This window comes from Mustela nigripes, chromosome 2 (genome assembly GCF_022355385.1).
Source record: "Mustela nigripes isolate SB6536 chromosome 2, MUSNIG.SB6536, whole genome shotgun sequence".
NCBI lineage: Eukaryota > Metazoa > Chordata > Mammalia > Carnivora > Mustelidae > Mustela > Mustela nigripes.
In genome coordinates this window covers 211,965,027-211,978,916 of record NC_081558.1, presented here as the reverse complement: position 1 = coordinate 211,978,916, position 13,890 = coordinate 211,965,027, and the positions used below count along the sequence as shown (strand labels likewise).

The window sequence follows — 13,890 nt, the reverse complement described above, 5'->3', positions numbered from 1 at the left end:
ATATCTTAGACCAGACTACACTGCTATGAAAACCAAGCATTGCCTTCCCAAAGACAAAGTCGAAGGTATGCCTGGACCTGAGAAGGCTCCAGAAGACCTCTGCATGACCTCTACATCACTCAACATCTTCTCCTTTCTTTTGAGACTGTGAGGACAGATTCCTCAGGGATGTAACTTGGACCAATCTCACCAGAGCTGTGTCTCTTTTGTTAGACTTTTCAAAAAAAAAAAAAAAAAAAAAAAACAAAGTTTGCCTTTATCGATCCTGTTTTTCATTCGTTTTCTGTTTATTAATGTATCCACTAATCTTTATTGCCTATGCCCCATGGGCTCCTGCTGACACACCATGTCACAATAGTTTCAGGTGAGCAAGGTAGTGATTCAGCATCTCTACACGCTGTTTTTCTTTTTCCACTTTAGGTTGGATATTCTGCACCTTCATTTTCAGACTTCCTTCTTTTCTAATGTAAAAATTTAGACTTATACATTTTTCTCACTTTCCATGTATCCCATAATTATGACATTTAGAATTTCAGTATCATTCAGTATCAAGTATTGCTGAATTTCAGTAGGGTTTCTTCTTTGATGGTAGCTGTTTCGAATGTGATTGTATATTACATATATTATATTGTATATATGAATATTATGCAGTAATTTCTAAAATTCATCTCTTCTTTTCGCTTTCTGCCCTTTGCATGCAAAGCTCAGGACTTGCATGAGCTCCTGCACAGAATTCTTTTCCCCAGTTCTGTCCTCTGTAGGATTCCCTACCTTTCTTCAGCTCCCAGACCCCCAGTGCTCTGTCTCCTGTCTAGAAAGATAGCATTTCCCTCTGAATGCTAGCCTGCTTGGGCTCTATGTGGATTCACACACTCAGGTTACTCTCAGGGTAAAGCAGTGAGAAATGAGAAAAACACCACCACAAACACCACCACAAACTCTTTGTCCACAATCCCCTTTCCCAGTCCTCTGGCCAGAAAATTTGGGGTGCCTGTACTATGTTTCATGTGGAGTAGTTCCCCATGGGGCAGCCCTGGGAGGTGGGGTACCTGAAGGGGACTCTGTCTCTCATCTTCCGACTCAGAGTGGCACCTTGTCCCAGTGCTCTGGTCAGAAGGATGGGGTTTCTCCCCAAGACTGTTGTCAGCACCTACTGCTCAGTTCTGTGCTGGGGTCACTCTCAGGTTAAAATCAGATGATGGAAAAGGAAAATGGAAAAACAAGACATGTACCCCCTGAGAAGTCAGTCTTCACATTTGGTACCCCTCCCCATCATCGTGCCAGTATTGCTTTCCAGAGCCTTCCTGTAAAAGGCTTCGTCTAGAGGAGTTAGTTGTTTGTAGTCAACAGGAGAGAAAACCTGTATTTATTCCATCTTCACCAGAACCAAAAGTCCTATCCCTTACTTTTTTAATTGAAATTACTTTTGGTTAAATTAAGTTGTTTAATTTTCCAGCACCTAGTTTGTATTTTAGCTGAGGGTCCTTCACAGATAGACCGGCTTAATGCTGGAAGCAGAAACTCCCCCTCTTTCCTAAGGACTCACAAGCCATCTTTCTATTTAATAATACATCTCAGACATTTCTAATCAACTATTTTAATTAAGCCGTTTCTCTGTAGTGTCCCTAAGTTGAGTTTTTTCACTTGACAATGAATATTTACTGGGAAGCTACAATGTTGAAGCTCTGAGATAAAGGCTAGGAACATGGAAACAAACAAGACCATCGAGCCCCAGTGTAATCACAACTCAACAAGGCAAACACACACTTAGAGGTAACTTCAACTGATGGTATAAGGTGTCCCTGGAGTGTTGGAGGACGCTGGGCTCAACAGTTCCAGCTAGGGACTGGTCAGTAACAGAGTGCTCCAGAAAGGAGATGACAAATTAGTTAGCTCTTCACAGATGAGCAGGATCCCACTCGAGAAGGCTATTCAAGATAAGGCAAGAAGTTGAGCACGGGCATAAATACCCAACTTTTGTATCAACATGGAGGGGACTGGAGGAGATTATGCTAAGTCAAGCAGAGAGAGTCAATTATCATATGGTTTCACTTACTTGTGGAACATAAGGAATAACACGGAGGACACTGGGAGAAGGAAAGGAGAAGTGAGTTGGGGGTGATCAGAGGGGGAGACGAACCATGAAAGACTGTGGACTCTGAGAAGCAAACTGAGGGTTTTGCAGGGAGGTGGGTTGGGGGTTGGGTGTGGTGCCTAAACAATGAATCCTGGAACACTGCACCAAAAACTAATAATGTACTGTATGGTGACTAACATAAGACAATAAAAATTTAAAAAAGAAAAAGGAAAACCAAATAGAGTAAAAAAAAAAAAAAAAGTACAAATGCAAATGGCAAGACAGCCGGTATGCCTCGACAGTGCAGGGCGATCAGAACTGGAGACCAGACTTCTCACATTTTGCTCTTCATCAAAAGAAGCATCTCTTTTTCCAAAGAGAACTTTACTCACTAAAAAACCTACTGCAGGGGCACTGTGTGATGATCTTCTTGATGTGGAAAACAAGCACAACATATATACACACAGATATAATCTTGGCAGCTCTGCCTTTCTTATGATGTTAACTCAGCTGGTTTTATTTTGTTACTTTTTTGAGACCAATCTAAATCACATCTTTAAAGAATGGACTGGAACCCCTGCCAATGGGTAAGACAGGAATCTTCCTGGAAAAAATGAAAATTATCAACTTACACTAGGATGTTGATTTTTTTCAAGATCAACTTTTTAATAATCACTCTTTTTAATATTGTACTGTTTGGCAAATACATTAGTATTATTTTTAATCCCTTGTTAAATGAATTAGGACAGCACAAGATGAATTTAAAAATGGAAAACGATCCATGAGCATTTCTTTAAATCTTGCTTATTCATCTTTTTACTACAAAAATTAAACAGTCCCATTAAAACGGTACTATGGAAAGATATTTTACTATCCTTATAGAATTCAGTAAGTGTATTCATTTGCTGGGGCTGCCATAACAAAGTATGACGGGGGCTTAAATAACAGACATGTATTGTCTCTTGGCCATCCTCTTGGCTCTACCCAGTACTGTTTCTTGATAACAATATCCCAAGTTTCTGATTCTCTCTTCAGCCAATTCCAATATGATGTTAAATATCCATTTAGATTTTAATTTTAATAATTATATTTTTTTATTTCTGGGAGTAGCTGGTTATTTAAATAGCCAAAATTGAAGGTCTAGGTGGATTTTATTTTATTTGCCCATCTCTGTTTTCTAGTCACTTTACAATAAACACGTACTTCCTTAAAGGAAAAAAAAAAGTTGTTAAAAGTTATTTTTAATCACCTTTTCCCCTTGACTTCCTTTGTATTTCTTTGAGCCCACAAGTCCCTGCTATCACCTGTCTTCCCCCATCACTCCCAAACACAAATAAAGAGTTGGCAGTTCATGGGTCTCCTGGGTGGCTCAGTGGGTTAAAGCCTCTGCCTTCGGCTCAGGTCATGATCCCAGGGTCCTGGGATGGAGCCCCGTATCGGTGGGGGGGGGGGGGGGGCCTGCTCCCTCGGGGGGCCCGGCTCCCCCCCCCCCTTGTCTGGCCCGCCTTTGCCTTTTTTAAAAAAGAAAAAAAAAAAAAAAGAGTTGGCAGTTGGGAAGAGAAACACTGGTCGTGGGTAGTAGCATTCAGTTTGGGGATGAAGAAGAGCATTGAGTGAAGGAGAGGAGAAGGGAGTTGGGGAACCTGGAGGGGGAGAGGAGCCATGACAGACTGTGGACTCTGAGAAACTGAGGGTTTTGGAGGGGTGGGGGGTGGTGGACTGGGAGGGCCTGGCGGTGGGTATTAAGGAGGGCACGGATTGCATGGAGCACTGGGTGTGGTGCATAAACAATGAATCTTGGAACACTGAAAAAATAAAATTAAATGTAAAAAATAAAGAAGAAAAAAAGCAGGGCACAGGGATGGAGTTAGGGCAATGCGGACTCCAGCCCTGACAGCTGAGGGGGGTAAATTGCTTAGGTCCCTGGCACCCCAGTTTCTTCTTCTGGTCACAAGGAGCAAGTGCAATGCTCTGAGCACATTCCATGACTCTGAAACTCCGTGTATAAACACCCACATGTGTCCTCTTCCCCCCACTCTTCCTGCACTCAGCACAAAGCAGCGCCTGCTACACCTTACTGGCTGTCCCAGTGAACGACTCCCTGCCTGCCTGGCTGTTTTCTTGAATGAACGAACAGGGCCCACAGGATGACTTTTTTGTGAGTCCTGGAGAGTTTTACCTTTATGGACCCCCAAAATGGTCTAATTATATTACATTTTACAGTCAGATTAGTATAAAGATGACTGTATTAACATTTTCTTCTACCTAAGAGTTTACCTTTTTTTTTTTTTTTCTGATTTAAAAGAATTTTCATAGGTCCTTGAAAGCACTGTGGGTCCTAGATCCTAGACATGCCTGGCTAAGGGGGAAGTCGTCCCTGTAGGAACTAGTCAGTAGATGCTTCCTCATCCTGAGGAGTTTTGTAAGAGAGCCCTTTGAGCAGTGCACCAGTGCATTCCCCAGATTTTATGCCAAGCCAGTTATGTGGTTTTCTTCTCTAAGGACATGGGTGGAATTTCGCTCGTTCTGTCATTTCAGATTAAAATAAAGCTGCTCCTGACTCCTGGGCTCCAGTAGCTCACATGGCATTTCTGGGCAAATTAGGAAAGGGCTTCTTGTCTTGAAGAAGAAGGGGGAAAGACTAAAGTATTATATCCTGCACAGTCTAAATAACTGTCTCCACTGAGCCTGGGGGAAATGTGAATCAGGTGGGCATACCTTCCAGCCTCAGCCGGGGGCCGCATTCGTGGCCTGCATGGCACGCTGGTGGGACAGTGAAAGCAACCCATGGCATTCAGCTTAAAGCCATCCTAGCTGTGGTTCCATAAACCAATTTCATCCTAAGTCTGTGGCCAGAACGGTCAAGTCTCAGTAGGACTCAGGCAAAGCCTCTAAAAATAAATCGGATGCCAGGGTCATGGTTTCTCCCAGGGCAAAAAGTGGACAAGGCACAATCACGTGAGTGTGTACGCACACATGCCTTCCAGTGTGTGTGCATGGCCTTGCAGGCAAGTGTGATTTCATGTGAGCCAGAACTCAAGTTGCCCCCTGGGACGCCCCCCGGAACGCAGGGAAGCTGCACCACACACTCCTGTGTGGAAGGTATGCCCACCTGATTCACACTCCTGTGTGTGTTAGTGTATGTCTGTGTGTTAGTGTATGTCTGCAACGTGAATGAGGCCCCCGCATTTGCAGCACCCCATGCAAGGTGCAGTCTGACCAGCTGCACCCGGCAGCCACGCCCCGCTCACTGAGACCCCTCGCTGATGGAAAGCCCACACTCACACACACTAAAGCCTCTGTCTGTTCCCTTCTGTGCAGGGATGACATGCCAGGCTCGGAGTTCCTACATCACGAGTGAGATCCTGTGGGGTTACCGGTTCACACCTGTCCTGACGCTGGAAGACGGGTTCTATGAGGTCGACTACAACAGTTTCCACGAGACCTATGAGACCAGCACCCCATCCCTCAGTGCCAAAGAGCTGGCTGAGCTAGCCAGCAGGGCGGAGCTGCCCCTGAGTTGGTCTGTGTCCAGCAAACTCAACCAACATGCAGAACTGGAGACCGAGGAAGAAGAAAAGAACCTCGAGGAACAAACAGAAAGGAATGGTGATGTGGCAAACCTAGAGAACGAATCCAAAGTTTAGTCTCCTAGCTGGGCAGCTCCTTCTCCTCTCCCCTCGCACAACCTTTTCTTGTCTCTCATTCTCTTTCTTTTTTGTCTCTCTTACTTGGTTGTTTATTTATTTACATTTAATTTTGACATTATCAGAAAACAAATCTTCAAGGTGTAAAATATCTACCTGCCCTCTCTCAGTTATTCAGATTGATAAGGTAGACGTGGATTTGGTTAAGGTGCAACGTGCCCTCATTTGTGGCCCAAGCTTAATCTCTTCCCGAAATACAACACATCCGACTCCTAGGGATTTAAGCTACTTACCTGCATGTCTTGTACAATACCAGATCACTCAAAGAGTGTGTCAAAGATTTTACCTGGGATGTGACAAGTTAGGTCTTTGGTGCCTATTTATTCATGCAGCAGTGAGACATAGCATATAACCCTCAGTTTTATAGATTCAAATAAATTTCATCTACAGGGTGAGGTGCTTGACCCATACAGGCATTGCAGTTATAGGACCCAGGTCAGGTAAAGACAAAACACTGTACATATATATGCCTTATATAATTACTTTCTTTTCGCAGTTAGTAATAAAGCCCAGCATGTACAAAAGTACTGTAGAACTTCTAAATAATGTACATAAATGTATAATTATTGTAGGTTTAGATATATAACTTTAGAAATAAGATGCAAAAAAAAAAAAAAAAAGATTCCCAGTGTACAGTAGGCATTTCTGTTCTGATGTCTTTGCTTCCTTAATTTCTTTGGTCCCATTGACCTCTGGCCCTTAGTGCATGGCCCTCGTTCCGTGTCCCAGACTGGTAGTGTTTGGGTACCTCACTGCTCCCTTGCTGATTCCTTCATTGAATCTAATAAGCCATAGGTCTGGGGGAAGTTAGGAGGTCTAGTACATGGCAAAACCCACCACCATTATGCTGATATACTGTGAAATGTTTACAAAACTGAGGTCTCTTTTTTTGGTAACAGGAGCCTCACTGACTAGCCTGGGGGGATATTCCAGGGGGAAGACACCCTCTGGCATGTCACCAATGATGTGCTTTATGCTTTTCCCATGAGCTGCCACCCCTTGCAGTACAAGAGTTTGGGAAACTCTTCTACAAAACCATGGATTCTCCAGCTGTTCCACTCTATAATGGTGAGAAACTAGAGACTTAAAAAAATGAGACATGGTAATTTAGCAGAAGATGGTTTGGGTCTAAAGCCATGACATTCATGAAGGCATGTGGTAGGAGACTTGTATTGTAATCATTCACCTTACAAACTTTGAATCCATCCGGCTCTCTTCCCGTCCCTGCCAGCTTATCCATCAGCATTTCCTGCATTTGTATTTATTACTATTCTTATTCTTCTACTATTATGAAATAACCAGAGTTCAGTAGTAAAGATTAGATCAACAATCTAGGTGACTATGAAATCTTTCTAGAGAGTGCCACGGGTGGAAAATCAAATCCAAAATGTCTCCCAATCATAAGAAAACAAGCAAAAAACTGCGGCCTTAATTCGTTTTAATCTGCAAAGATAAAAGGAGAGAGATTAAGAGAGAAAGAGAAGGAAAGAAGGCATTTTGTACTAAAAATCTAAATTCAAGATGAAAAAAATTCAAATAAAAAGATAAATGGAATAGAATGTCAGACAAAATCTCAAGGGCAGGTGGAAATTTTGCACTGTAACAGATCTTTCACATTAATTTCACAATTTTAAACTATTTGTTCCCTAAAACAGTCGCCCATCATAAATATTCATCGACCAAACCCAAGTTCCTTTTCAGCTGCTACGGCTGTGCTCAGTTTGAGGCTTTGTGCCATGAAGGTCGAAGAACTCAAACTAGCTATCACTCACTCCCTGTTGCCCCTGACTTCCTTGATCAGATCGCGCAGGCCTTCTTTGTAGGTTGGGGATCTTATCTACTAAAAAGCATGCCCCAGATGTAAGGAATGTGGCTCCTCAGTTTAACACAGGGGGTCTCTCTTCTCCCACTTCTGAGACCTCACATCAGGACACCTGCTTCTTGGCACTTGGACTTAATTGGAAATGAAACTGTTGGCCATAGCCCTTTCCTGTTTGCCAACATTTCACATTTTGCATTGAATATCTGTTGAATCATTTATTCATTCCACACAATCCAAGGAGGAGGTTGTAGTCGAGGAGGAAGAGGGAGCCCCATACACTTCCTGCCAGGCTGTGGGGAGGTACTGTGGCCTTACCTCACTGTAGCCTTATGAAAGGCGCCCTTGACTTGGGGGTGCTAACCCTGCAACATCCCCAGACTTGCAAGGCAAAGCATGGTAGCACAAAGAAAGATGAAGCACGGGCTGCAAAAAGTCTGCTAATTTAGCTCTTGGCGACTCAGTGGGCCTTTTTTAAATCCATTACTAAGGCTCAAAGGACAACACACATCCTGTTGTCTGGTTGGAATAGTAGTTCGGGGCCCTCTAGCACAACTAGACAAAGAGCCTTGACAACCCTTTGGTCATGCACACGTGTTAGTTCTCTATCTGTGACAGGGCACCCCGGGGGTGAGGTCTCGCCCTATTTCTCATTGTCTTTGGCGTCAATGTAGTTGGAGACAGAACATGAACCAAATCTCATTTTTGTAATGTGAGCCTCTGAATCTTTAAACAAGGATGCTCCCGAAGAACCTTTTACTAGAATGTCCCTATCAAACATGTCTATTTTTCTACAATTATTGATAACACAGTTTAACAGTGTATTTTGTGTCAACTGTTAAAATTTGGAATTGAAAGAAGCTCATTAAGACTGAATTTTCTAAGCAGCAAGTATTGAATGGTGTTTTTCATTAAGACTGTACAACAAAGACGAGCCCACAATTTCTACTCGTTCTACTCCATCCTATCGAGTCCCCATTCACACAGTCACTTTGTTAGGAAATCAAGTGCTATGAAAATAAGTCAGCCTATTGGAATGCAACAATATCCATAACTAATGAGGATCACTCTCAACTTGATATTTTGGTCTGTTAGTTTGGTGTGTTTGAGTCACCTTCCATAAAAGCATGGTGGGATCTGATAGCCAGATAAGAATTTTGAACCATAGAGTTACGGTTTGCCACAGTTGACCCCAATCTGGAGAAAAGGGCAGACTCAGCTGGAAGCACGACCTCCCCAAGGGCTGATGAGACCCTCAGATTCTCACTTCCATTCACCCCAATATGCTTTCCAACTGGAAAACCAATTTGTTTATGAGTCAACTTTATGTAACTAATAAAATTATTTATGTTTTTGGCTGTTCCCTTGGCAAATGATACTCTTTTGAATGAACATATTTACAATCACTGCACTGCTAGGTCTTCGCTTATCCATTTCCTCGTAACATGGTATTCCAGCCTGTTCACCCAACATTCAGCCACTCCATGTCCATGAGCAGGAAATCCCTCTTCCCCCACTCCCTTCCACTGTCTGTCTCTCTTTTGTGCTGTTTGTAGTTCCCCAGGGCCGGGTCCATTGACTTAGTCCAATATCTTACGTTCTCTAACAACAATCCAGCTGTTGTCTCTAAAAATGTCCACCTATTTCTTAAGCACAATTTTCTCTTGCAGGTTTAACCAAACTAGGGCTCTGAAATGTCTATTTCTCATTGTACTATGATTAAAAAATTATTTGCGACTTCATTCAAAAGCCTAAATTTTGAAGTCTCAAGAGCAACATCCTTATGCTTTCCCCTCCCTACTTTTTCTTACATTTCAGGTTTCTTACTTTTTCCTCCTTTGCTTTTTAATTTAGATTTAAGCCAATGTCTTTGGGATGTTCAGAATCTGTTTAGAAAGGTGGGAGCTGGTGGACAGAGAGATTATAAAAATGCCATTAGAAAACTACTTGAACTCACCCAAATAATGTGAAGTCATTTGATTAGCTGAGTAATTCAAGAAAAAAAAGAATCAAAATATTCATAGTTATCTCCAAATAGCTTGCTAGTAGTCTGGACTAGTTTTCAGTCTTTCTTTCCTTTACTTGGATAATATTCCATGTGAGTCAGAAAAGTCAAAAGAGTAGTTGGAAATTAAACACCTTACATAAATGGGAAACAGTATCTTCTATGATTTCCTTTCAATGGATGGCTACAAAGTTGAAAAACATAGTATATGCATAATAGATGATTCATTGATATTGTATTACAATATAGTAAAATCATATTATCTTATTTTTAGATTTTATGGTCAACCTATTTAAGGAAATGTAATCCTTTCATTTAAAATGGAGTAATACATACCTCTTCCTAATATTTCTGCAGCTAATGTCTCAGAGAATTTCTGATGCAGTCATCTAGAAGTCAAAAGCCTGTAAGGCTTTGAAGAAATTTTGAAAAAGCACAATATCAGTACACAATACATTAACAAAACAATATTACATTCTACATTGAGCTGTGTTTGGGAACATTCAGGGCACTTGCATAAATTATGTCATTTAATTCTTATCTACCGTGAGAGCTTGTGTATTACAATTTACATTTTATAAAAAGAAAACTAAGGTTTGGGAAAACTGAGGAACTTCCCCAAGGTTACAAGTCTAGTAATAAGAGATCCCAGTCTCAAATCCAGGGCCAAGTCTTAAGCCATGGTCTCTTATTTACTACAGAAAGGGTTGGCAAACCAAATCTACTCCAGCCCACTGACTGTTTTTACACCACTTGTGAGCAAAGAATCACTTTTATATTTTTAAGCAGTTGGGGGGAAAAGACAAAAGAATATTTATGACATGTGAAAATTATATGAAATTCCAATTCCATTGCCCATAAATAAAATTTTATCAGAATACAGCCACACCCATTCATGTATTGCCTATGACTGCTTTCACGCTGCACTAGCAGACTTGAGTATTTAAGACAGAGACCATATGGCCAGAAGACTGAAATATCACTATCTGGCCATTTACAGGAAAAGTTTTCTAACCCTTATACTAGGCTATTAAGTAGTGTTCATGTATTAAGTATTACAAATTATTAAATGTTGTACTGCAGACATCTTAGAATGATGACACTCTTTTCCAATATAAATGCATTGCGGTCACTCACAAATCTGTTCCAAGAAAAAATATCACAGTCATATAGTCAGGTATCAAAGGAAGTCTCCTTCTTTTTCATAACCATGCCCCCAAAGTGCTAAATAAATAACCAGCCAAGACTGAGCAGGCAACTCAGAAAGTGATAAAGTAACACAACTCCTTAATGAACAAAAGAAGAAATGGGAATCCCCAGTCCAGTGACTCAAACACTGCGTCGTTAGAACCTATAGGTGTTTAAATAAGTAGATAGTTGAGACACATGTCTCCAACCAGGGGGTGAACTGGATTTTCAGTGGTTGCTACACATCAATCCAGCTTGACCTCCCTAAATTGTCTTCTCTCTTATGCCCCCTTGGACTATGGAGCTGTGCCTGGGTCTTCTTGCTAGTTCTCTCTAGCCTGCAATGGATCAACGTGATAAAGATGAACCGATGGCTCATATCCAGCTATTCTAGTTCTGGCTCTCTCCAGCAACTTGGCCAAAAGTTTAACATGAGGATTAAGAACTAAATGCTTCTCTTGGAAAAACCAAGAAGTTCTTTGAAAAGAGCTCAGGGAGAAACAGAGTAGTAAAGGGTTGCCAGAGTGTTTGTCACTTCTGAATCTGAAGCATGAGATAAAGATTGGTAATTGCAGAAATATTTAATCCAAGAAATCCAGACAATGGAGGTTTTAGACAATATTAAGGGACATTCTTTAGTATCACTAAGCTGACCTCACTGGTGTTCCAAGAAAGCGTTTCCACCACCAGACATAGGTCAGACAAGGGAGGTTCTTTATCTCTTTAGTTCTATCGGAAAAAATATATATCGGGTTCTCTTATGAGTGCTTTCCTGGAAATTAGGTGGGGGAAAAATTCTGTCGCAAATCATTGTGATTTACTACTGAAAGATAAATGATGGAAACTGAGATAAATTTGGTCCTGTGTCTAAATCTTAATAGTAATAATATTTGCAGTATAGATGATGCAAAAAGCTCATGACCCTGGCAACTGCATGGAGCAGCATAATAGCTAAGTGAGGGGAAAAAAAGAAATTTTCAAAGTTCAACACTATAAAACTGAAATAAATGTAAAAGAAGTCAAACTTTTACTTGGCCTCATTGCCTTGGTAAAAGAAAGCTTGATGCATCCACCTGATTCAAATAGGAGAGTCCTAAGAAGGAAACAAGGACAAAATACTTTGAGAAATGCAAAAATAGCTCACTGAGATGGGTCAACATGATTAACTGATGAAGATTTATCACCAAAGAAAATGGTTTTTATAAAGTTAATTTTAGATACTACCCTCTACTTGTGAATCCTACTGTGCTCTGTGGTTGGTCAGAGCATTGCGACCACATAGGCAACAGATCTTGATTTCAGAGAATGAAATGTTCCTACAATCAAAGGGTAATTGACCATTTCAAGATTAAGACTCTGTACTCATTGTATTAACACTGATCATAAGTGCTTTGATAACAGCCAGCCAATCTTTATAAGAATATGGAGGGCTGTTTTTCTCAGTATAAATATCTACTACCAACAGGCACTAGTGAAATAAAAATGTAACGCATTATTACTTCTAAAATTCTGATAGAAATTATAAAATATCCGTCCAAAGGAGCAAGAAATGCTAGGATCCCAAGTTCAGGTCTCTATGGTTACTAAAACCCCAGTCCAGGCTGGATGCCTTATGGAGTATATCATTGCTGGTTCTATCAGCACTAAACACAGCCACAGAAGGGATTGACTAGAGCACAGGGAGATGAGCTTCCATCTGCTGGGCATGATCAGAGCCTCTGGCTCCATGGCCACTATTCTTAGAGAAGGAGATGGAACACTGTTCTCAGATCCAGTTGGTGCATTTTCTGGCATCATCTCTCACCATTATTGCAAATGGGAGTGGGTGTGAGCAACCCTCCCTTGGTTCAGTTTGGCATGCCCACCTGCAACAGGCTTTCTGGATGAGCCTCTCCCTCCAGGTCTGGTTCCTACTCACATAGAAAAGGACACTCTCCCTCAGAAGACAAAGGGACTCTGTATCTTTTGAGCTTGGCCAGCATCCTTGACCCTACAGAGCAGAGCACACACCTGGATCAGGAGTGACAACTCTCCCTAGAAGAACTGAAATAAGACCTTCTGAATCCCCTCTGCACGGGGTGTCCCTCCCATACCAAAATCAAAACCAAACAATAGTACTCTATAAATGGAGTAAGTGTACAGAGTCCAAAGAGAGTTCTCTGTTTCTCATGGTGATTACCTGGATGATTTTTTTCACTTTACATATCTAATTCTTCAACCTCGCGAAATTCTCACTTATTAATATCATGATGCTGTGAGCACAAACTCAATTGTTTCATCAGCTGTTCCCAACCATCACCCCAGATGGTCTGCCCCTATTCCTTTTTTTTAAGTAAGAGGGTCTAATTTGTTCAAACCTACCCCTGGACCAATCCAAATGTTGCTCTGGCCAAGAAATTTCACATACCCTCCTTAAACAAGGACAACATTGTCAAGAGTCTCTCCTTTATTTGCAAGCAACTCCCCAGGATTGTAACACATGGAGATACAACTTATGTTATCCCCAGGTGCCCACAGGTTTGTCACGTCACCACAGGTCATCATCCAAGCATTCTACCCAGATCCTCTTTCTGAATTCCTCCCTTGGCTCACCACCAAAAGACATCTTTCCAAGCTCCTTCCTCTGAGTTTCCACTCCATTCTGGAGTGGTAGCCAAGAACCCGTTATTGAGGTCAGTGCCGTCTCTTACCACCTAATTGTCCACCATCAATTTTAACTGAGCACGTAATATGTTTACAGTCTGACCACCTGAGACCAAAAAGGTAGAATTTTTCATTTCTGTCCCCATATACACCTTGAGACCCCATGAGTGATGGTTGGACATTATGACATCAGCCTACTATTGAGCAGAGTGTAAAGTGAGGTCTGTGTCAAATGGACAGCTGGACTTTTCCAGGGGAATCTTCTTGTCTCCTGCAATATGCAGTTAGGCTATCCAGCTTGCCAAAGACGATCCTGAATATCCTTATTCAGCCCAGTGGATCAGCTTCTAAAATGAGAGTTATACAGGAACAACAGTGAACTCCCACACGTGTACAGAACTCTGAAATGATTACCTAAATATATGCCTAGGTTGGCAAAGTGGTCTTTCCT

General features: G+C 41.6%; 1 protein-coding gene across 2 annotated transcripts in view; it reads left to right on the top strand.

Annotated features, from left to right (window-relative positions):
* KCNJ6 (potassium inwardly rectifying channel subfamily J member 6) overlaps positions 1 to 8,966 on the top strand; it is a 263,926-nt gene extending 254,960 nt beyond the window's left edge. For both annotated transcript variants that reach the window (XM_059392349.1, XM_059392350.1), the window contains exon 4: positions 5,399 to 8,966. In XM_059392349.1, the coding sequence (XP_059248332.1) occupies positions 5,399 to 5,724 (326 nt within the window). In that variant the 3' untranslated portion in view covers positions 5,725 to 8,966. The remainder of the gene's footprint in view (positions 1 to 5,398) is intronic.
* The last annotated feature ends 4,924 nt before the right edge of the window (positions 8,967 to 13,890 follow it).